We start from the raw sequence: 25,281 nt of genomic DNA on the forward strand, positions 1-25,281 counted from the left end.
TTGATTTTGTGAAAAGTGAAAAAGTGTTAAAATCAAGTAATTTATTTAGTTTATTATGTGCAGTGCTTTAATATTAAGTTCTAAAGTATTAAGAAAACAAATTATGTGATATTAAATATTAATGCTTACAAATAGTGTGTGAAATGTAATAAGCCAAAACACATGCAACAAGCGGTTCTAGAACGGCTCGTTGAAAGTGCAAATGAAATAAAAAAGGAAATCAAAGACAAATGTTCATCAATTTATCAAAACAAGTATGTAAGTAGATTAATTATATCTTAAATAAGCCGTTGTGCCGGTATTCCTTATTAGAATGTAAAAGCATATCCATTCTGGTCCAGAGTATGGTGTTGTGACGACGGTGGGCCGTCAGTTTTGTGACCTTGAACCTGTGCATAAAATTCGTATTATGTACGTGCATATACATACATACATACATATGTATATAGTACATTCGAGGAGTAGTATAAAAAACAATACCAATGTTTTTGTTTACTAACAAATAAATAAGTTCTAGACACCTTTTACATTTTAGAAAGCAGCCTTTATTTCAGTAAAATAATCAGTGGTTAACATTACCTGTTATCAAGGAGACGCGACTTTTAAAAATGAATTAAAATACATTCTTATTTGCCTGTATATTTTTTCGACATTCAAACGATTTGTTTGCATAATAATTTATATATTTTGTTATATACTATATGTAATTTATTTTCTTACAATATTGTTTTTTTAGTATATATGCAAATTATATTCCTACAATAATTTCATAATAACTAAACTTTCAAACTTAAATTATAAATAATTACTCATTAATATGTCACATTGTAAAACGATTTTAAAATATCTGATTGGTTTATGTTTTTTGAGTTGTACTATTTGTTGGAGGTCTCTCAGTTCCTCCATTTTTCACCCGTAGTTCGAGAATGTAAATAAGTCTATTGTGACGAACAGATAAACGGAAAGTATATTAGTCTGCGCATATGTTATAACAAATATTTTACTTACATCATAACGCAGAAGCACTCCACATGTAATCCTGCGCTGATAAAATTATAGAATCCAGGGTAAAAGTCCAAGGTACTATTGTAGACGAGTGTATATAGAGGCGCAGAAAGCAATGGCGAAAGTGTTTGCAGACATGACGCCAGCGAATAAATTTTGCCTAAAAAGATATAGAACAACCTGTTGAAATACCTATTTGATTTTCACCGTTTTCTGTGATTTTATACCAATTTCATTTGGTGACACTGCTAACGAAACGATTGATTGCAACATTGGTCCCGTTATGCCGGACATTAGGCCAAAGGATGCGGCCACATACATTTGCCAGAACTGCTGAGCTAAACCACGAGTTAGACTGTCCAAAATACAACCAAATAAACCCATCATGGCAATGGCCGAAAATGATATTTTTAAGAACTTAAATAAAATAATTATTATAAGTGCAATAAAAACATTCGTTCGTATAAATTTACATTTCTGAACAGGCCGAAGGCAACCGCACTACCAATCATTTTAATTGTGATGTCAACAGCATTATAATAGGTAAACTCTTGCAATGTAACGTTGAATTTGTTGCGCAAGAATAGATAGAAGACGCCCATCTCTCCTGCTGCATGTTTCAATAATACAATAATTTTTTACTTAAAATTTTTTAACCCTGCATTTTGTATATGTATATGTATGTCTAAAATACGAATTTTCTACTTACTAAGTGCGAATTTTGAAACAATTAAAATTGAAATTGTACAAGCAATGATGGCTCGTCCATAATTCGGACGCCGTGTCGCACAAGTCTTTACGAGATCCTCGATTAAACGCACATCAAAAAAGTGTTTTGCTTTATACTAAAATCCAAATAAATCAACAAGTTAAAAGTAATATTTGAAATTCCTTTGTTACTCACCGCAAAGGTGGTTTCTTCGACTTCTAAACTTTCGGCAATGAAAAACCAAACATACAGCAAAGCGATTAATACGAGTGCCGCAGATATAGCGCAGACTATTGTAGTATTTGTTAGACGCAACAAGTAACTACTACCTATATTGCCAAATACCAAACCCAAACCCATTGCCATGTTCATAAAGAACATCCTAAAATAATAATATACCATTATGAAGTTAGGTAAATCATAAGGTTTCTATGTCATTTTCGTCTACTCACCGCTTTGCTTTATTTTCCATATCTGTTACATCGGATATATAACAGAACACAATTGTTATCAAAACGCAGCCGCCGCCAACGAGCGTAGACGGTATACTAGCCAAGAGATAGAACCAGGGATTTAGCGATAGCACTTGTGAAAAGCTAACTAAGATTGTAGTTATAACCTGTCCGAGAAACGTAGCTATTTAAATAAATTAAATTATAGTTTGTTTCCAAAATGGCTATCTTTGTTTTTTGATATTACCGCTAAAGGTGGCCAACAGCACTGGTCGACGTCCGAACTTATCCGACCAGGGTCCAACAAATAGTACTAGAACTCCCGGCCATACATTATTCAATATAGAACTGGTCATTGTAATTTTGGCAACATAAGGTTGTATACTTTTTTCGATTTTCTGAAAAATATAAAGTTTAAGTTCTATAAAGTTTCAAACAAATGTAAAAAAAATACTTAATTCTGCCATAAGTTCTGTTATAAAGTTCTTTTATTACAAAGTTTTGTCAACACCTACATATGTATCAATATTAGGGTGCTTCAAAAAAATTTTTGAATTTTTTTTCAACTCTGACTCCCTCAAATGTTAGTGTTTAAAAAAAAATGAATCCTCCCTCAAGCCAGGCGCTGTAGCTTAACTCTAAGGGGTCGCACCCTTATAAATATAGAATGCTCGGTAACACACGAACCTTGCCCTTCCTTATTTGTAACTTTAAAAGGAATATACTCATTTCGAAACAACTTTTGCAAACCGGGAAAATTGGTTAACAAAATAGTGGTTCGCGCCGTATTGCGTGCTGCATCCTATTATCGATCGAAATAATCGCCCATAGTTGATGATTCGGTTTCGCACCACGTTAATCTAGTGGACCACGTTAATTTAAAGCGCACCCTTAAAGGCGCCGTACAGTGCGCACCGAAGACGATATTGCTGTTGTAGAGAACGACGGAGTCCATCCGTCATCAGACGCAACAATTGGAATGCCCATCCACATGAGCCAATGTTTTTCGGAAGGATTTTGGTTTGCGAGAGTACAAAATCCAACTCATGAAGAGATCCATTTTCCTTGACAAGTATTTTTTTGTTTTGTTTTTTTTTTTTAGAAATTTCTGCGGATGCGTTCGCTTACAGTTTTTATGGCTGAATGAGTTCAAACTACGCAAGGTTGATAATTTCCATTACGTCATCAACCGTAAACGCTTGTGGGGTAAATAAACATTTTCAAAAAATTAAAATTTTTTATAAGCTTATAAATTTGATTTGTGTTTTTGCCATACTTAAGTATGATTAAGTATGGTACGATCTCCGACGTTTCCTTCTGGGTGTTACATACTTCATGGCAAACTTAAGGGGTTAATTCTGGTTTAGAAGCTCGAATTTTAGGTATTTTTTTGACGCGCATGCTTTTTATTGATATTCTAAGAATACAAAACATAAATAATATAAGAAAAAAAATTAAATTTTATAAAACTGCAGGTCAGCGAGGTAGAGACTAATAAAACAATTTTACAAAATGGTGCAGGTTTAAAAAAAAGTTTCGTATTTTCCCTGCTTTTTTTTTGGTTCGGAATTAAAAAAAAAAAATTCTTTCGAAAGCTCTTCGTAGTGCGAATGTATAAGAAAGCTCTGTGTAAAATTTCATGTGAATCGGTTGAGTAGAACTTGAGATATCATGCACACCGTTTCTAGAAAAGTAGTTATGAGAAAAACGAGTTTAAAGTTTGAGAACTAGTCGCGCGCAGTCGGAGTCGGAGTCACAAAATGAGCTGTAACTCGGAAAATAATTTGAATTTCGAAAAATCCTCTTAGGGACATTTTCTTGAAGGGTTATACTATAAAAATATGCAAAAAAAAATCGATTTTTTCGCATTTCTAAACAAGAATACCCCCTTAATATACGCTGTTCAGGGTATACTAACTCCACTTTGTTCTGCGAATTTGTTCTCGTTGTATGCATTATCAACTTTGTAACAGAACTTTTGACAATATTAGGATATTTAAATTTTGAAAATTATTGCAATAACAATAGATTTTACAAATTGATATCATAGATCTTAGATACAGTTAGATAAGATTTCGAAGCTGACCTTAGCGATAGAGATCACAGGGATAGATAATCCTTTGCGATTTACTGCAATGCGCAATTGAGTCAAAGTATAAATACATACATATATACATATACCTATAGATATAATATATCTTCTAAGACATTTTTGAATAAATCAATACAAGATTGCTTTCTGGATACCAAACCATATTTATCAGAGGCTCTCCCCTCATTTCGTTTGATAGTATATTACAAAAAACTAATGAATTTTTATTGTAATTGATAATACTGATACAATTTTAATGCACAACAATTCTTATCAAATTTTGCTTACAAAAACAAAATTCCCATGCAGATAAAAAACTACTTGAGCTATTTTATCAGTAGTATGACGGCAATGACAAGCAATTTTGGCATACTCAATAACAATAACACCGTCATTCGTACGAGTGTAGTTTCGATACAAAAAAACCTAAAAAATAAATTAAAAAGCCGGTTATTAGCCGGGTGAATCCCAAACCGAATTTATCACAAAACAAGATTACTAATAATCAGACAAGCGTGATAAATTCAAATTAAAGCTTTGTGGTTTTACTATGTTGATTGATCTTTATTTAAATTGGAGCTATATGCTATAGTGATTCGATATCGGCGGTTCGCATAAATTATAAGCTTCTTGGGGAGAAAAGGTAGTGTGCAAATTTCCGAGGTTTCGTGTTTCTATGAAAGTTTTAAGGAAACTCGAAGAATTTTAAAAGTGTTCCAACGAACTTAAGCTTAGCTAGAGGTCGCCAGTGTTGAATTATTATCAATATTTTGCATTCGGTTGGTGTTCAATCGTTAATTATTTCGAGAATACATCCACCAATGCTTTTATTAAATATTTTTCAAAATATTATTTTACGAGCCGGAAGGCGTTATCTCGATTAATATATCTTCACCAAAGTTGTCAACTAATACCATATTAACTTGGTAAAAACTCACCTGCGCTTCTGCAGTTTTAGGAATGATACCACGCAGCGGTTCACAGTCGCTCTCGTTGTAGTGAAAAACGGCCACACAAGTTTGATACAGTTCCTGATTGAGCATGACCGAACCGGTTAACAAAAAACCGACAAACATTAAAAACACCGGCAGTTCTAAGGATATAATTCGTCCGCGCGGCCTGCGCCTCGTTTGTGGCATAAGCGGATCGGTCGACGTGAATTCACTTGCTTCCCGGCCATCTGCGCTGCTGGTAGTTTTGGAATTGTCTGCTGCATCGTAAGTCACCTGGTCGAATAACATATCGGTGCTATCCACCGTCTCTGGTGTGAAACTGTCGTCTTTTTTAACCATTTTCGTTGCAATTTAAGTTTATTGCTTTCTAACGGTAATTTATTAAAGAGAAAGTTGAAATTTACACTTTTTAATATTGTTTACAAGCCCAATTATTGAGTGTGGGTCTTGTTACAGAAATTATTTTTATTTTTCTTTCTTTGTCCACACTTAAAATTCATAATTTTGTACAAAGCTAAATGAAAATTCGGACATTTCTGCTTTTCCTTATCACTTCGCGTTCCGCCGTTAGATATTTGTAAGCGATCAGCTGCTAAATTGTACTGTCTAGACAGGCTACTTGGCTACTACTTTGGAGGTGCACGCTTCGCTTTGACAATCTATCGCGCGATAACCAAGTAATTGTGGGTGTTGACACAAATCACAAATGCATGTGTATGCGTGTATATCTGTGTATGTATTTTGCTTAAGAATTTTTAGTCGGAAGTTGATTTTTTTGGTCTGTGAGTGAGTGCACCACTCCTCCATAATCGAGGAAAACTTTCTATATAACCTTGTTCGGCAGATTGGTCGCCTGTTTCCAGATCGTAAGCATAGACCCAAGACTCATCGCCAGTAATAAAACGTTTCATGACATCCTGGTGGTCGGAAAGCATTGTTTCACAGACGTTATCACGACGCTGGTTTTCGAAAAAATTTGTGTGAGTGATTTTGCAACCAACCACTTTTCATAGGCCCGAATAATCTTTCAAAATACTTTTTACTGATCCTACCGATATTCTAACCATACCAGTAAGATCTCTGTCTATTAATCGTTGATACTCCAAAATTTCCTCAAATTCAAATTCTCAAATTTCCAAAACTAAGAATTGCTCGAAAAAATGGCATATGACGACATAAATTTTATTAAAAGTGATCCTAATTTGTTGAAAATATTAAAAAAAAATCCGCAAAGCTCCTGCACGTAAAACAACGGAACATGCTGACACAGCCATCACCAGAAAACTCAAGGCTGATCCTTTTAAATCTTCTAGAAGAGCTTATAGCTGCAATTAAAGAGGAATTTGAGTTTAGCGTATTCAGTAGACTTGTACGACTGAGGCTAGGCGTCTCAACGATGCTCAGTTATTTGGTCGAATAGGTCGACAAAAACATTGGTGGTGTCCAAAAAAAACAGGAACACGGAACTTTGGTGTCCAAAAACAAAAAAAAAAAAAAACAGGAACACGGCTGAATTTTGCTAAAGAACAGTTAGAAAAAGATGTCAAATTTTGGAGAAGAGTACTTTGAAGCGATGAAACAAAGCTGAATCATATTGGATCCGATGGCAAATCATTTGTCCATCGCCCCAGGTGTCAGACATATGTATAACTCCCGATACACCACAAAATCGTTAAGCATGGCGGTGGTAGCGTGATTGTCTGGTGAACGTTTTCCTAGTATGGCGTAGATCCATGAGGATAGATGGTAGAATGGACCAATTTTCTTACCTCAACATTTTCAAATAGAACCATTGGCGTTCGAATCGATGCCTGTGAATTAGATTTTTATGCATGACAATGATCCAAAGCACGTGGATTAAAAAATTGGCTTACTACAGAAAGTATTGTCGTCCTGAATTAAAATGCAGATTGCCAAGCAATTCTTCTGAGTGCCTAAGAGGAATAATACTTAAAACATTTTTATATTTTTTTTTAATTCCGCAAGAGCGGCCTATTGTGTTTTTCTATGGCCAGACCAATTGGTACCTTAATAATATTTTTAAAAAGAACTATTAAAAAAACTTTTTATTTTTTGATTTTGGAATGTGCAATTCCTCAATTTATGCTATGGTAATGAAAAGTTCAAATTGTTTTCTGTCTATACTAACTGAATGAACATAAATTTCAGATAATGATGGAAGAAATAAGATTTTTGATAATATTTTCGACCTCTTAAGCCCTTCTGTTTTTTCACAAAAATGTTTTCATATAAGAACTTGATTTTAATCGGTCAGTTTGTATGTCAGGTATATGATATTTTGGTCCGATCTGAACAATTTGTTCGGAGTTTGTACCATTGCGGTTTATGAATTTTTATTAATTTTAAGCAGAAAATTTTTCCTCATCTTTTTTTCCTTCAGGAGTTCGGGAACCCAAATTTTACAGAAGTACATAAAATTTTGTAAAAGTACATTATTTTTATTTATTCATTAAATTTCTTTAAGAAAGACAAAACAAAGACTCGCTTGTTCTGACTTGCAAGTGGGTATAACCCCTTAACTGCATCTGTCGATTTATTTTGCATCTTCTGATTTTATATTGTGGGTCATAAACTCATTTAGTTCGATTACTAAATTTTGTTTCGTCCCAAAACGTGAAATTATCAATTCAAACGATTTGTTTACATAATAATTTATATATTTTGGCGTATATATCATTAATTTTCGTACAATACTATTTTCTTAATAACTAAAACTTTTTTCCAAACTTAAGTTATAAATAGTTACTAATTAATATGTATAAAATATCAGTAATCACCTTTAAAAAAAAAGATTTTAAAATATCTGAGTTGTTTATGCCTATTGAGTTGTTGGACTATCCGTTGGAGGTCTATCAGTTTCTCTATTTTTCACACGTCGTTCGAAAATGTAAATGAGTCTATTTTGAAGAACAGACATAAGGAAAGTATTAATATATTACTTCATAACCATTAAAAAATGCGAACAAATCTTTTTTTAACTTACATCATAACGCAAAAGCACTCCACGTATAATCCTGTGCTGATAAAATTATAGAATCCAGGGTAAAAGTCCAAGGTACCATTGTAGACGAACGTATACAGAGGCGCAGAAAGCAATGGTGAAAATGTTTGCAGACATGACGCCACTGAATAAATTTTGCCTAAAAAGATATAGAACAACCTGTTGAAATATTTCCTTTTTAACGTTTTCCGTGATTTTTACCAATTTCATTTGGTGACACTGCTAACGAAACAATTGATTGCAACATTGGCCCCGTTATGCCGGCCATTAGTCCAAAGGATGCGGCCATATACATTTGCCAGAACTGCTGAGCTAAACCACGAATTAGACTGTCCAAAATGCAACCAAATAAACCCATCATGGCAATAGCGGAAAATGATATTTTCAAGAACTAATATACAAGAATTATTTTAAGTGCAACAAAAACATTCGTTCGTATAAATTTACATTTCTGAACAGGCCGAAAGCAATCCCGCAACCAACCATTTTAATTGTGATGTCAACAGCATTGTAGTAGGTAAACTCTTGCAAGGTAGTGTTGAATTTGTTGCGCAAGAATAGATAGAAGACGCCGAGTTCTCCCGCTGCAAGTTTGAGTATATGAAATTTTTTCGATTATATATACCATACAAGTATATAATATTAAATAATACCTAAATTCAGGGTTAACATTTCAAATAATTAAAAAATATTAATTATAAACTTTGAATCTCCAAAATCGGATAAAAAATTAAAAACAAATTTAAAATTAATTCGATTACAACTAAATTAAAAAAAAAATAAAATTTGATTACAATCCAAATATCGGATTGAAAAAACAACGTTAACTTCAGTTGCACCGATATTTTGTCAACTGAAAAAAGTTTAGACAAACTCCAAAGAGACATTGGTTGGCAAAATACAAGACAATCAGCCGGCGGGGCATTAACTACACTGCTCCAATATGGTCACCGGGATGCAAAAGAGTGCAGATGGAGACCGAGATGGACCTGTTAGAATACCGCACTCCGGATTACAACAGAAAGTCTTCTGTTGTCTCCCATCGAACATCCTTCTAGTGGGTCCCACATGCTTCCTGAAAAGGAGCATAATATCTCTTCAATCAAATTCTGCTGGTATGTTTTCACAATAACCAGCCCTGTAGTCATCTGCTTGAAGCGGAGCCACCTCCTAGGAACAACAGGAAAGCATTCCTTCAACATATCAATGAAATATACATATATAACAATATACTGACAAAATTCCCAACTCAATTAACTGGGCCTACTGTTAAGTGATTTCGATGACAGTTAACTATTGCTATTGTTTTCCCCCCATTCTGGATCTGAATAATACTTACAATGACAATAACACATGCCAAATTTCTTGAAGATATGAGAAAGCTTTCCATACAAGCACTTCATTCCGGTCGTTCGGTTTGTACAGCAGCAAAGTATATGTTATATTGATCTGATATCGACGGTTCCGACAAATGAGCACCTTCTTACAGAGAAAAATGATGTAGGTAGGTAAGAGTGGCCTGGACGATGACAACAACTGATGAGTCGACGTTGCGAGTTTTCGAGAGAAAAGTTCTGCGAAAGATTTATGGTTCTTTGCGCGTTGGCCACGGCGAATACCGCATTCGATGAAACGATGAGCTATACGAGATATGCGACGACATTGACATAGTTCAGCGAATTAAAAGACAGCGGCTACGCTGGCTAGGTCATGTTGTCCGGATGGACGAAAACACTTCAGCTCTGAAAGTATTCGACGCAAAACCCGCCGGGGGAAGAAGAGGAAGATCTGCACTCCATTGGAAGAACCAAGTGGAGAAGGATCTTTGTAATATCCAATTGGCGCCACGTAGCGAAAAGAAGAAACGACTGGCGCGCTGTTGTTAACTCGGCTATAATCGCGTAAGCGGTGTCTATGCCAATAAAGAAGAAAAAGGTAAGAGTGTTGCTCTTTGGACTCAATTAGCGCTGGTAGCAGCATTTTAATAAACTCTCGTAAGATTCTATGTTAATATCATGTTTCATTGTTGTACTCAAACCATTTGGGGCCATCAATGAAACTACTTATCTCCGTTTGCTTTTTGTTGATAGACATTCAAGGTTTGAGATTTCATAGATTCCAAAAATCCGATTTTTGGATTTGTGCTAGACCTGGGCTCCCTTCGACTTTGTAGCTTCGGTGCGTACTATTGTAGGGCATAGCCTTTTTACGCATGTTTTCTAAATGGTATGTCTGTACATATATGTATACCTTTCCTGAACCTATATAATAAGTCTTTAGTTTTTGTTTTGCCATAATTTTAACATATCAGTTTCGATATTCTGCTTTTGGTTTTAGATTTTCATCTATTTTGCTCTACTTGGTCAAACTATAAAAAGTAAACAAAGGGTCCGTGACCCCAAATGTAAACAAGGGTTGTTGACTTGGCTAAATGTGAAAAACGTTGTGAACTTGGCTAATTATAAACAAAACTTTAGTGACTTCATAAAATGTAAACAAAAGAGTCATTGACTCCATGAAAGGTAAACAGTAGGGTCAGTGACCCCAAATATAAACTGAAGTTGTTGACTTGGCTAAAAGTAAACAATGGTTGTGGACTTGGCTAAATGTAAACAAAAGATTAGTCATTTCATAAGTAGTAAGCAAAGAGGTCATTGACTTCGTAAAATATCAGTAAAGGGCCACCATCTAATCGATCGATCGAAAAAAGCTATACAAAGTAGAAAATTTAAACCCAACGGATATACTTTTCAAATTATTATTGCAAGGCGATCATAAAAGGATCCCTCTTCTTTTAACGGAAGAACTATCACCCAAAACAAGAAAAAAGAATAGATTGCCCTCTAACAACTTTTCTGATTTCGGTATCGAAAATCTATAAGTTATAATTAAAAATGTAAAATTTAATTTTCTATCCCGGCATCTTGGATTAAAAAGATCGATATTAAAAATATAATTCTTAATGACTTAATTGGAATTAAAAATAAATCTAATTTTTACGTAAAATTTTTTTAACCCTGCATTTAGTATTTATGCATGTCTAAAATACGCATTTTCTACTCACTAAAAGCGAAATTTGACACAATCAAAATTGAAATTGTACAAGCAATGATGGCTCGTCCATAATTCGGACGCCGTATCGCACAAGTCTTCACGAGATCCTTGATTAAACGCACATCAAAAAAGTGTTTTGCTTTATACTAAAATCCAAATAAATCAACAAGTTAAGAATAACATTTGAAAACAGTAAAATCATTTTTTACTCACCGCAAAGGAGGTTTCTTCGACGTCTAAACTTTCGCCAATGAAAAACAAGACATACATCAAAGCGATGAATACGAGTGCTGCGGATGTGGCGCAGACTATTGTGGTATTTGTTAGACGCAACAAGTAACTACTACCTATATTGCCCATCACTACACCCAAACCCATTGACATATTGATGTAGAACATTCTAAAATTATAATATAATAAAGTTAGTTAAATCATAAGGTTTCCATGTCATTTTCGTCTACTCACCGCTTTGCTTTATTTTCCATATCTGTTACATCAGATATATAACAGAACACAATTGTTAGCATAGCGGAGCCGCCACCAACGAGCGTAGACGGTATACTAGCCAAGAGATAGAACCAGGGATTTAGCGATAACACTTGTGAGAAGCTAACTAAGATTGTAGTTATAAGCTGTCCAAGAAACGCAGCTATTTAATTAAATTAAATTATTTCTATTTTTCCAAAATAGCAAAATTTTTTTTTGATATTACCGGTAAAGGTGGCCAACAGCACCGGTCGACGTCCAAACTTATCTGACCAGGGTCCAACAAATAGTACTAGAACTCCCGGCCATACATTATACAATATAGAGCTGGTCATAGCAATCTTGGCAACATAAGGTTGTATACTTTTTTCGATTATCTGAAAAATATAAAGTTTAGGTTGTATAATGTTTCAAAGAAATGTTAAATAATACTTAGTCCTGTCATAAGTTCTGTTAAAAGGTCGGGCTGTTATAAAAACGAAACTACAATACATTTTTTTTATAAAACAATTTTTATTTAAAAACATATACGAGGTCTGTCGAAAAAGAAACAGAACTTTTTAAATATAACTGTTCCTGGTGGCGCCACCTATTGATGGGTATATGAAATAAAAAGTTTGATCTCTTGTTGACATTTCGTAAAAAATTTAAGACAATTGGATAACTACAATTGATGTTATCGATCAAAAAGTGACAGCAGCTTTTGGTCATCGGTCGTAAAATGCATTTTGAACAAAGAGCAAATATTAAATTTTGTTTTAAACTTGGGAAAACGTTTACTGAAACATATCAAATGATGAAAAAAGTTTATGGTGATCAGTGCCTATCCCGTAGTAATGTGCATGAGTGGTTTAAGCGATTCCAAGAAGGTCGTGAGGACCTCTGTGACGATCAGAAGTCGGTCATCTTCAGAAGTCAAAAATAAAAGACAATGCTGATTTGTTTCTACGATTCCGGGGGTATTGTACACCCAGAGTTCGTCCCACCTGGCCAAACGATTAATGCTGTGTTTTACCTTGGTGTTATGAAGCGTTGTTTTTCACGCATTCGTCGTGCTCGACCACAATACCGTGAGGCAGGGTCCTGCCGCCTGTTGCACGATAATGCGCCGTGTCATCGGTCGACGCTTGTCACTGATTTTTTGACAAAAAACTCCATATTAACCATTAATCACTTACCCTACTCACCTGATCTGGCACCCTGTGATTTTTACCTATTTGGAAAACTTCATTTGCCCATGAAAAGACACTGGTTTCAGGACATTTCAGCTATCCAAAAGGCCACGACCGATATTCTCAAGAGCATTCCGAAAAATGACCTTAAACACTCATTTGAAATGCTAATTGACCGGGCTAAACGCTGTATCGAAGCACAAGGAAACTACTTTGAATAAAAAAATATAACTTTTGAAAAATATTAATTTTTGGTTGTTTTTTTTAACAGTCCTGTTTCTTTTACGACAGACCTTGTATAATAAATGAGTGATGTACAAAATTTCATACGTAATGGTAATCTTTTCTTTCGCACAAATTTCTACAGGACATATTCTCTAACCCTGTCCACAAGCTTTGGTCCAATGGACTCAAATCTAGTCTTCCAAAATTTTGTTTCTAAGCCACTGCTGGGTGGGTTTTGCCTTTTGTGCTGAAGCAGAATCTTTCTGGAAGATCCAATGCTCGCAATCAAAGCGAATATTGCCTTATATAACATCCTGCTGGTATACTTTTATTCCAGTTTAGCGGTGAAACGATTTTACAGAAGATTACACACCAAATCTTCTTCTTTATTGGCGTAGAATTGCGGGTACTCGCAGAGCTGGAGCGATTTCATTCATTCGGACTATATGACCTAGCTAGCGTAGCCGCTGCATCTTAATTCGCTGAACTATGTCAATGTCGTCGCAAAGGACCATAATTAACCCCTTTCACCCGTGTCGGCCAGTTTGTCAAGCTCTTCGTACTCACGCATTTTGGCCTCTCCCTTTTTGTCTGCAAATGCGTCTCGCTTCTCTCTTCAACTCGCGGTATCTATCTCAACCATGCACGTGTTCTGGTCGATTGTAACGTTGCGAGGTATTCAGTATGTTTTCTCTTCACTGCGACACGACAATCCAGCTGTTCTGTTGCTCTTTGCAGCTGTACGAAAAGAGCTTGAAATGCCGTTCCACAGTTTCCTTATAACGAGTTGCTGATGAGTGCTCCCAGAGAGCAGGAGTGCAAGTCGAGTATAAAATCTTTCGGCTATCTGTTGTGATTGCAGCTTCTCGTCGTCGAACCTTCCTTGTGTTTGTTGACGTGTTTTTTTGTTGCACTGAGGCGGAGCGTATCCTCGGTGCAATAAGATAGTCGACCGAGTCAATGCTAGGACCTCGGAGCGTACGTACGTCTAAACCACTGGAGACGTGTCTTCCGTCTATCACAATATGATCGATCTGGTTGATGGCTTTTCGATCCGAAGACACCCAGCTTGATGAAATTTCCTATGCTGGAATCTAGTGCTATGGATAACCATATTTCGGGCCCCGGCGAAGTCGATCAGCCTCAACCCCTTTGGGGATGTTTCATCATGTAGGCTGAATTTACCTACCGTTGTGTCAAATATACCTTCTTTGTCCACCCTGGCGTTAAATACGACGGGTCCCAAAATCAGCGCACAACCATGGGGATGGCTGTTTCGCCTGTCTCACCTTCAAACGGATGTTTTTTGGTTACCCAGAGCATTCTTGGTCTAAGACCGGAAGTCGTTAGCCCCTTGTTTATGACCACTCCCAAGTGAATGGCGCTCAGAGAACTTTCCTCACTTGCGTGAACTTCTACACATGGGTCCATCTACACCAAATCATTACAGCTATTATAGCAGACGGATATGGAAGTTGTTGTTTTGTTGTTTTTCTTATTAAACCCTTTTGTAAAAGTTACAATTTTTCAACAGTAAATTTTGTTTCTAGCGAGTTGTCAGAAGATTACCAGGTGATCGTGGAAGGCTTTCATGTGGAGATTTTATCGAATAAGTCTTGATATTAATCTCTCCGATATATCCATTCCCCTTGACATAATTTTCTGTTGTTTAAGGAAATTTCTGCTTCGGGGAAATCGGTATACAACCTCTTCGTAATAGTAGGTTTTTTTTGAGAAGCTCATAAATTTAACTTTTGAAGTTTCACTATCTTGGAGGCCACGCCATAAGCCCTCGACGCGAAATAATGCGCTCACCAAAATGTTTCTTCAGTAAATTGATTGTTTTATTGGCTGTCATGTCGTCCACTTCAACATCCTCCAATTCAGGCACGAAAGAGTCATTAATCATGGCTCTATCGCGGTACGGTTGATTATAACATTAAAGCCGGATTCATTTTTGAAGAAATTTTGAGTATGTAACGGCGTCTCACCATAGTTTTGTGGATTATCATTACTCCAATTTGGACAAATTTAGTATTTAACTTACCCATTCAAATAGAAGTGAGCTTCATCCCTGAACAAAATTTTCTTGCGATGCGTCGCGCGCACCGAACCACTACTTTAATATTTATAAATATACTTGATGAATTATTACATAGTTATACATATATTTTAATAACCTGAACAGGGTATATTAAGTGCGCGGCACAGTTTGTAAAATTCAAAAGGATAAATCAGAGACCCCATAAAGTGCATATATAAAAGAATTATCATCGTGATTAGCTATGTGAATTTAGATATGTCATGCATGGATTAGATAAGCGAACAAAAGAAATAAACGTAAATAATCATATAGTCGATAAGAACGTTTACTAGCAATTGAAGGCCGCAGTCACAGACTAATAATTTCATATCTGAGCGCCACCTAATCGACAATGTATTGAAAACATTCGGCACACAAACAAGATAAGATATAAGCCCTACATTATTGTTGTATTGAAGCTTTATATGCATTCCCGGTTTAATTTTTCGATCATTTCATACCTTTGCCTCGTCAGTTTTGGGTATAATGCCGCGCAGTGGTTCGCAATCTGTCTCATTGTAGTGATAGACGGCGACACAAGTTTGATAAAGTTCTTGATTCAACATAACTGAGTCCGATAAAATGATCGAGAGAAATATCAGAAATACCGGCAATTCTAAAAACAAAATGCGCCTACGCACTTTAGACTTTGATCCTGGTTTAAGCGGGTCTTTCGCTGAGGAGCCCTCCTCTGTATGTTCTCTCTCGTTTGGATTGGTGGTCGGCATATAAGCAGGTGGCAAGCAATTCCCCTCAGTATCGAACCTGAGTTGTTCAAAAGATATGCCAATACCTTCGGGTATATCGAGTCTACCGCTTTCTTTGTGGTCCGCCATTTTTCGACTAAAATTCATTCGCTTGTGAAAATTATAGTATATTTGTTAGTTTTAGGTTTCGCTTATGATATCTTGTTTTTAGTTTTTATATCATTGAAACTATTTTGCTGTGTTCTCATTTGTCCGCTTTTATTTGGTTTGTTAGCTTTTTCACAATATCGTTTATGTTTGTTTTCGTTTTCACGCACCGCCGGTACACTTATACCTCCGTTCACATATCAAAACATACTGATTAATAAGCGGCAAGAAAGCTAGGAGTATCTTAAGATGTAATAAAACATAATTGTAGGCGATGACGTCTGTATAATAAAAGAAAAAATCTTATGTACTTCTGATGTTTGAGTTTATACTATAATCTAGTCGTAATGTTTTGAACTGAGTATATTATTACGGCTGCTTTCTATTTAACAGTTATCTCTTTGAGCAGCCCTTCTCTTCGTCTACATAATTTTTTGAGTAAAAAATTTTGCTCTCTTCAGTACTTGGCAAAAAACGGAGGGCGAGTTTGTAAGCGGGCGTTTTCGGCCCACTGCCACGCCCACAAAACGCCATTAAGAGAAAACCTAGATAGTGCCCAAATTAAGCACTAAATTAAGATATAGAACTATGAACTATAATTCGGCACAGTGCATCGCATTAGCAAGGGCAGGGCGTTTCTAATTGGTTTGATGTCTTACCTAAACCACTTGAGGTATAATAACCAAATTCGCTCAGAACAAATATCTAAACTTTATCTAAAGCATCCCTACCTATAATGTAAAAATAGATAAAATCGGCAGATAATTCCGTCCGCTTACCATATAATGGTACTACTAAACGTACGATAAATCAATAACTAAATACTTTAGAGACATACAAATTTACACCCGAGAAGGTAAGAGAGCGCTTTATCGGAGCCGGTTTGAAAATTAGACAATGGGCAATGCGCCGCCCAACCCTTTAAGTTTATGAGCGGAAAATTTCAAAAATTAAGTCAAAAAATCCTTTATTTCCTTAAAAATAATATATCTAATATTGCCATAAGTTCTGTTGCAAGTTCAAGCCATTATAACAATGATGCTGTAATATAATTTTTGATAAAGTTGGTATAATTTAAGTGTTCATATATCAAATAAGTCTTGTACAAAATTTTATTCGAAATGGTCACCTTTAGGCTTTACACAATTCCTCAAACGATACCGCCTTTGCGCCAACGATTGTTTGAGACTCTTAAAATGTCTGTGGGGTATTCAACAGGTCATCTCCTCCAGCTCTGACTACAAGCTTTAGTTCACTGGTTTCAAATCTGAACTTCCAGATGGCCAGATGATTATCTAAGAACCCAATAGTATTGCTTTTAAGTCACTAATGCTTAAATTTTTTCCTTGTGTGAGGAGGCAGAATCTTGCTATAAGATCCAATGCCCTCCATCAAAGCAAGTAGTTTTTAACTGTTTTACGATGCCTTAAAAAAAAAATCTGATGGTATACTTTTGCCCTAGTTTTAAATCCTTTTACACAGAAATGAAGAGGAGCATCGACTTTGCAGGGGATTCCGCAACCAACCATTGCACGAGTTGGCTGGATTACACGTTGAGCCCGTGGAATAACATTTTGTACGGCTTTGGAAGTTGTTGTTACGTAGATTGCGTTGTTTGGCTTATTAAAAAGTTCTTCAACAGTCAATCGGAGTCTATACAGTACTACAAGACCTAAAAACATGTGACATTGGAAACAAAATGTATAATTTTATAAAGGTATTTCTTTCAAATCGTAAACTCCAACTCGTATGTTTTCACCCTACATAATGGTATGCTACAAGGATCTCCTTGCTCAGCAACGCTATTTATTGTAACCTTTAACCAACTCAGCGACTTAATAGCCTCAAACCGCAATGAAGACCACCTTATCTACGCTGACGATGTCTTCATATTCTCGACTTTAAAGAATTTCAACGAAGCCGAAATAACTTTTACTATTATAATATTCTGACTGACATAATGGAATGGTCTTAAGCGACAGGAATAAAGGTTTCTGCAAGAAAAAGTTGTACATTTCACATCTTCAGGAAAAGAAAATGCGCTATCCCTAACATTTCCCTTAAAAATATCTATATCTATCACATTTGCTGCGATAACTAGCTGTCAGTTCGAGGGTAACTCCACAATGCCACGCTCGTAACGACCCTCGTATTGGATACAGTCACTATTCACAAGTTTCTCTTTCATTAGCAACATCAATCGACATAGACAGGCACAGGTAGTAATCACTTGGTGCAAAGTTCACACTATGAGGTGGATTCAAAAGAAACCTCCTAAACCCCGGGTGCTTTTTAAGAGTCACTATCGATGTATGTATCCAGATGGAAGAAAATTTCTGAGATTTGTTTCTTCAGATTATTTTCTTCAGACGGTCCAACTGTTGACAACAGATGTGCGAATTAAGAGTTTGGCTTTCAGGCAACAGTTCAATGTAAATGCATGAAGTCATAGTGAAACCTTCCTGATCGTTAACCCTGACTTGTTCACCGTTTATGTGGACGTTGTCACCAGTGATCCATTCTTCATCTCTAGCAACCAGCCGCTTCGGAAATCTATCGATTTTGTGGTGATTTGGTTCCAGAGTAAAAATTGGTCCATTCTACCATCTAACCTCATCAATGGTCCCTTGCAGTATCAGGAAAACGCTCTCCAGAGCATCACACTACAACCACCTTGCTTAACGGTTTTGTGGTGCATCCAATACGATTCACCCTAATTTAATCGCTCCAAAGTTCTCTTCCCTAAAATTTTACGTTCTTTTCTAAATGTTCTTTAGCAAAATTTAGCGTTGTTCTTATTTTTTTCAAACACCGATGTTTTTTCCACTCATTCAACCAAACAACTGAGCTTCCTTGAGACGGCTTCGTACAAGTCCACTGGATACGCTAAACTTTTGGCAATATGAGTTGGATTTTTGCCGTTTTGTGTAGATCAAAAGTCATTCTTCCTTTTTCCAGAGTACAATGAAAATCAGCTTCAGCTTACCTTTGTAAGTTGTGGAAGTCAAGATACACTACTTACACTAGAGTAGAAAATTATTGCAATGCATTTATTTGATAAAAATAAATATTTATTTTTGATATTGCTGGGTTCATGTTTCTGTTACTGATTCTGTTGTGTTTCTGTTTACTACTTACAAATAAATAGGTTCTAGATACTTCCCTTCTACATATTGTAAAACAGCCTATATGACAAAACCGTTTTCTATTTGCTTGTATATTTTGTTGAAATTCAAACGATTTTTTTTATTTTGGTTATATGTCATCAATTTGAGTACAATACTGTTTTCTTAATAAAGAAAACTACTTTTGAAGCTTAAATTATAAATAACTACTAATAATTATGTATAAAATAACAGTAATTAAATTTAAAAAAAAAATTAAATATCTGAGTTGCTTATGTCTTTTGAGTTGTTGTACTATCTGTTGGAGGTCTCTCAGCTTCTCTATTTTTCACTCGCCGTTCGAAAATGTAAATGAGTCTATTTTGAAGAACATACATATGTATATAGGGAAAGTATATTAAAAAGTGCATATACTACAGAATAACCTTTAGAGAATGTGAACAAATTTATTCTAACTTACATCATAACGCAGAAGCACTCCACATGTAATCCTGTGCTGATAAAATTATAGAGTCCAGGGTAAAAGTCCAAGGTATTATTGTAGACGAGTGTATATAGAGGCGCAGAAAGCAATGGTGAAAGTGTTTGAAGACATGACGCCAGCGAATAAATTTTGCCTAAAAAGATATAGAACAACCTGTTGAAATATTTCCTTTTTAACGTTTTCTTTGATTTTTTACCAATTTCATTTGATGACACTGCTAATGAAACGATTGATTGCAACATTGGCCCGGTTATGCCGGCCATTAGTCCAAAGGATGCGGCCAAATACATTTGCCAGAACTGCTGAGCTAAACCACGAGTTAGACTGTCCAAAATACAACCAAATAAACCCATCAAGGCAATGGCCGAAAATGATATTTTTAAGAACTAAAATACAAAAATTATTTTAAGTGCAACAAAAACATTCGTTCGTATAAATTTACATTTCTGAACACGCCGAAAGCAACCCCGCAACCAATCATTTTAATTGTGATGCCAACAGCATTGTAGTAGGTAAACTCTTGCAAGGTAGTGTTGAATTTGTTGCGCAAGAATAGATAGAAGACGCCGAGTTCTCCCGCTGCAAGTTTGAGTATATGAAATGTATTCGATTGTATATACCATATATTAAATCATACCTAAATGCAAGACGTATTCCCGGTAATCTTAATTAAAACAAGAAAAAACGTTAACTCGGTTGCACCGAAGCAAATACCCTTTGTAAGTATATGTGTTCAAAAGCTATATGCTATAGATTAACGGATCTGATCATATATATCATATATATACCAAATTTCGTGAATATATCTTGTCAAATGTGAAAGATTCCCATACAAGCATTTGATTCCGATCGTTCAGTTTGTATGGCAGCAATATGTTATAGTGGTCCGATATCGACAAAAGCAGCTAAGAGAAAATTGAAAATTAAAACGATATCTTAAAAATTTTCGTATATATACAGTATCGACTCAGCTCGAAACTGATCATTTATATATATAAAAAAAAACTTCGTGACAAACTTTATAAAAAAAACAGATTCATTGATTGAAAATTTAAACAAAAGGTTCCGTGACCCAAAATTTAAACAAAGGTTCTCGCCTTGGCGAAATTTAAAGAAGGTTGTGGACTTGACTAAATGAAAGCAAAAGGCTAGTGATCTCATAAAATGTAAACAAAGAGGTCATTGACTGCTAAAATGTAAATAAAAGCGTCATTAACCCAAAACGTTAACAAAGGTGCTCACCTTAGCGAAATTTAAGCAAGGTTGTGGACTTGGATAAATTTGTAATAAGCTTTCTAGCTTTGATTCAATCGAAGTTAACGTTTTTTTTTATTATGTTTTGCAAATAAAAAAGAAAAGAAAATGTTTTTGAAAACAGTTAGACTGTCAGTAAAATAAGTTTCAATAACATTATTTTCTCTTTTCAAACTATATTAAGTTTGAACCGTGAAATTAAATAAACCGTCTGACAAACAGAATAACAGATCTACATACATATGTATATCGACTCAACGTAACTAACTTCATTACAGTAGATTATTATTTGATGACTCCATGGCTTCACCATCTGATCGATCGATCGAAAAAGAAAGCTATACATACTTGTAGTAGAATACGTATTAGGATATTATTAAAAATTATTTTAGGAAGGCCATCATAAAATGGTCCCTCTTCCTTTATTTATAACGTAAGAACTATCACTCAAAAAATTAAAAAAAAAATGGATTGCCAAATTTTCCGACTCCATGATCAACAATTGAAAATTTATAATAAAAAATAAAAATTTTATAAAAAAAAAATAAAAATTTTATTAAAAAAAAAATAAAAATTTTATTAAAAAAAAAATAAAAATTTTATTAAAAAAAAAATAAAAATTTTATTAAATAAAAAAAATATAGATTTTATTTTTAAAAAATAAAAATAATTCAAAAAAAAAAAATTATTTTTAAAAAGTCCACAATCTTGGAATCAAAAATCGGTATTAAAAATGTAACTATAACCACAAAACTTGATTTAGCTATAGAAAATGTAATTTTTAACCCTGCATTTAGTATATATTTATGTATGTCTAAAATACGTATTTTATACTCACTCAGAGCGAAATTTGACACAATCAAAATTGAAATTGTACAAGCAATTATGGCTCGTCCATAATTCGGACGCCGTGTCGCACAAGTCTTCACGAGATCCTTGATTAAACGCACATCAAAAAAGTGTTTTGCTTTATACTAAAATCCAAATAAATCAACAAGTTAAGAATAACATTTGGAAACAGTAAAATCATTTTTTACTCACCGCAAAGGTGGTTTCTTCGACGTCTAAACTTTCGCCAATGAAAAACAAGACATACATCAAAGCGATGAATACGAGTGCTGCGGATGTGGCGCAGACTATTGTGGTATTTGTTAGACGCAACAAGTAACTACTACCTATATTGCCAATTACTACACCCAAACCCATTGACATATTTATGAAGAACATTCTAAAATAATAATATGCCATTATAAAGTTAGTTAAATCATAAGGTTTCCATGTCATTTTCGTCTACTCACCGCTTTGCTTTATTTTCCATATCTGTTACATCGGATATATAACAGAACACAATTGTTATCATAGCGGAGCCGCCACCAACGAGCGTAGACGGTATACTAGCCAAGAGATAGAACCAGGGATTTAGCGATAACACTTCTGAGAAGCTAACTAGGATTGTAGTTATAAGCTGTCCAATAAACGCAGCTATTAAATTAAATTATTTCTATTTTTCCAACATAGCAAAAGTTTTTTTCGATATTACCGGTAAAAGTGGCCAACAGCACTGGTCGACGTCCGAACTTATCCGACCAGGGTCCCACAAATAGTATTAGAATTCCCGGCCATACATTATTCAATATAGAGCTGGTCATAGCAATCTTGGCAACATAAGGTTGTATACTTTTTTCGATTATCTGGAAAATATAAATATAAAAAAATGTAAAATAATACTTAATCTTGCCATAAGTTCTGTTGAAAGTTCAGGCTGTTATAAGAATGAAACTACAATACATTTTTAATAAAGCTAATTTTATTTAAAAATATATATATAGGGTTTTTCAATAGGGATCTACAAAAGTATACCGACAGGGACAGTAAACGGCGTCATATTTTTTCAGATATTTTGACATTTCTCTTCCGTAAGAATTACCATTTCAACGTGGATAGATATGCGAACCAAAAACGAGTCGAAATGATTAAAATCTACTACCGAAATCCGGAGTCAGTGGCCTCAACTTTAAGAGCGCTACATCCAATTTATGGTCGTTATAATCGTTCTGTCAGATCAACAATTGAGCGTCTAGTGGAAAAAATTTAATCCACAGGCACAGTACAAAATGTTGCCATGGCAGTGAGACAAAGAAGTGTACGTAACGTCCAGAATATTGCTGCTGCTAGCGCATCAATTGAGGAATACCCAAATCAGTCTCTCACACGTCGTTCTCAAGCGTTGGGCATCTCTGTGACGTCGTTGTGGCGAATTTTACGGAAAGATCTTGGCCTACATCCTTACAAGACCTTCGTGTACATTGGTAGTGCGATTTGAGAATTGGTTTCAGCGTCTGGACTTCTGCAAGCGTGCCCATGGTGGCTATGCAAAGGCATTGAGTGTATTTTCACAGTAATAAAGAATATCATTGATATCCCAAACCGTTATTGTTTTATTAAAAAAAAAACTTTTGTAGCGCTCTTTTTGAAAAACCCGTTAGACTTAAGTAGTACTCTTGTAAATGAACAAATAAACAATTATAATACTGATACAATTTTAACGGGCATCACAACAACAAACAACAAAATTTTTACGCCATTTTGCTATTTTTTCAGTGGTGAATAACAGGTTTTAGACAACAGTCGGCAACAAGCATATTTTGGCAATACTCAATAACAATAACATTGTCATTCATACGAGTGTACTTTTGATACAAAAAACCTAAAAAATAAATTAAAAAGCTGGTTATTAGCCGGGTGAATCCCAAACCGATTTTATCACAAAACAAGATTACTAATAATCAGACAAGCGTGAGAAATTAAAATTAAAATTTTGTGGTTTTCCTATGTTGATTGATCTTTAAATTGGGGCTATATGCTATAGTGATTCGATATCGACGTTTCCCATAAATTATAAGCTTCTTGGTGAGAAAAGGTAGTGTGCAAATTTCCGAGGTTTCGTGTTTCTATGAAAGTTTTAAGGAAACTCGGAGAAGTTTAAAAGTGTTCCAACGAACTTAAGCTAAGCCAGAGGTCGCCAGTGTCGAATTATTATCAATATATTGCATTCGGTTGGTGTTCAATAGTTAATTATTTCGAGAATAACTCCATCAACTATTTTATTAAATATTTTTTACGAACCGGAAGGCGTTATCTCGATTAATATATCTTCACCAAAGTTGTCAACTAATACCATATTAACTTGATAAAAACTCACCTGCGCTTCTGCAGTTTTAGGAATGATACCACGCAGCGGTTCACAGTCGCTCTCGTTGTAGTGATAAACTGCCACACAAGTTTGATACAGTTCCTGATTGAGCATGACCGCACCGGCTAACAAACTAGCGAGAAACAATAAAAACACCGGCAGTTCTAAGGACATAATTCGCCTGCGCGGCATACGCCTCGTTTGTGGTGTAAGCGGATCGGTGGACGCGAGTTCACCAGCTCGCAAGCCATCTGCGCTGATGGTTGGCATATATGCAGGTGTTCTAAACTGGTCTTCTGCATCGTAAGCCTCGTGGTCGAATGATATATCAGCGCTAGCAGACGACGGTGTCTCTGGTGTGGTTCTGTCGTCTTGCTTGGTCATTTTTTTGTCGTCAAATATTTTACAATTTAAGTTTATTGCTTTTTAAAAGCAATTTATTTAAGGGAAAGTTGTAGTTTACACTTTTTAATATTGTTTAAGTGTTTTTATTATTATAATTTCGTGTGAGTGTTTTTACTAAATTATTATTATCTTTATTTCTTTGTCTACACTTAAAATTCATTATTTCGTGCGAAGATAAACAAAATTTCGCACATTTCTGCTTTTTGTTGATGTTTTTTTTATAAGCGCTAGCTAAACACTTCGTGTTTCGCCGTTAGACATGTGTTAGCGATCAGCTGTTAAATACTACTGAATAACTTGTTTACTCTTTTGATGCTTCAAAGCTCTGTGGCTTGCTGGAAGGGCATGTTTTGGTTTGGCAATCTAACGCGCGATAACCAAGTAATTGTGCGTGTTGATACAAATGAATGTGTATGCGTATATATGTACATATGTATATTTACGAAACAATTTTTAATCTGAAATTGATTTCTTTTGGTCTGCTGCCTAAAGATTTGCAGTTTGTTTTTTGCAACTGTTTCCGTATTGTAGTTTTGCTCAAACTATTGTTTGCGTTGTATTTGATTGTTCTTAAGAAATTTCACTTGCCCTTCAATGGTCGGATATACAAGGTGCGTTCCAAAGTAAACAGGACTTAAAAAAAAAACATAACAAACAGAAATTTTTCGGCAAAATCAGTTTATTTTATTCGAAATAGTCTCCTCCTGCTTCAA

The 25,281-nt window shown here is 35.1% G+C and overlaps 3 protein-coding genes across 3 annotated transcripts; all 3 read right to left on the reverse strand.

The window, feature by feature from the left end:
• Positions 1-814: 814 nt before the first annotated feature.
• LOC126757310 (proton-coupled folate transporter-like) lies at positions 815-5,763 on the reverse strand. Its single transcript, XM_050471106.1, has 9 exons — positions 5,197-5,763; positions 2,414-2,564; positions 2,167-2,350; positions 1,910-2,096; positions 1,715-1,850; positions 1,479-1,615; positions 1,233-1,422; positions 1,009-1,165; positions 815-938 (listed from the first exon to the last, which is right to left on the reverse strand). Exons 1-9 carry the CDS (start codon positions 5,548-5,550, stop codon positions 857-859), a joined length of 1,578 nt encoding a protein of 525 aa, XP_050327063.1. The 5' UTR covers positions 5,551-5,763; the 3' UTR covers positions 815-856.
• A 2,256-nt stretch (positions 5,764-8,019) lies between these two features.
• On the reverse strand, positions 8,020-16,136 carry LOC126757329 (proton-coupled folate transporter-like). The gene is made up of 9 exons (XM_050471138.1): positions 15,715-16,136; positions 12,000-12,150; positions 11,753-11,936; positions 11,501-11,687; positions 11,298-11,433; positions 8,681-8,817; positions 8,435-8,624; positions 8,216-8,372; positions 8,020-8,129 (listed from the first exon to the last, which is right to left on the reverse strand). Exons 1-9 carry the CDS (start codon positions 16,105-16,107, stop codon positions 8,051-8,053), a joined length of 1,614 nt encoding a protein of 537 aa, XP_050327095.1. The 5' UTR covers positions 16,108-16,136; the 3' UTR covers positions 8,020-8,050.
• A 3,342-nt stretch (positions 16,137-19,478) lies between these two features.
• Positions 19,479-24,780, reverse strand: LOC126757309 (proton-coupled folate transporter-like). Its single transcript, XM_050471105.1, has 9 exons — positions 24,173-24,780; positions 22,511-22,661; positions 22,269-22,452; positions 22,012-22,198; positions 21,809-21,944; positions 20,159-20,295; positions 19,913-20,102; positions 19,693-19,849; positions 19,479-19,589 (listed from the first exon to the last, which is right to left on the reverse strand). Exons 1-9 carry the CDS (start codon positions 24,545-24,547, stop codon positions 19,505-19,507), a joined length of 1,602 nt encoding a protein of 533 aa, XP_050327062.1. The 5' UTR covers positions 24,548-24,780; the 3' UTR covers positions 19,479-19,504.
• Between the last annotated feature and the right edge of the window lie 501 nt (positions 24,781-25,281).

This window comes from Bactrocera neohumeralis, chromosome 4 (assembly GCF_024586455.1).
Source record: "Bactrocera neohumeralis isolate Rockhampton chromosome 4, APGP_CSIRO_Bneo_wtdbg2-racon-allhic-juicebox.fasta_v2, whole genome shotgun sequence".
NCBI classification, from domain to species: domain Eukaryota; kingdom Metazoa; phylum Arthropoda; class Insecta; order Diptera; family Tephritidae; genus Bactrocera; species Bactrocera neohumeralis.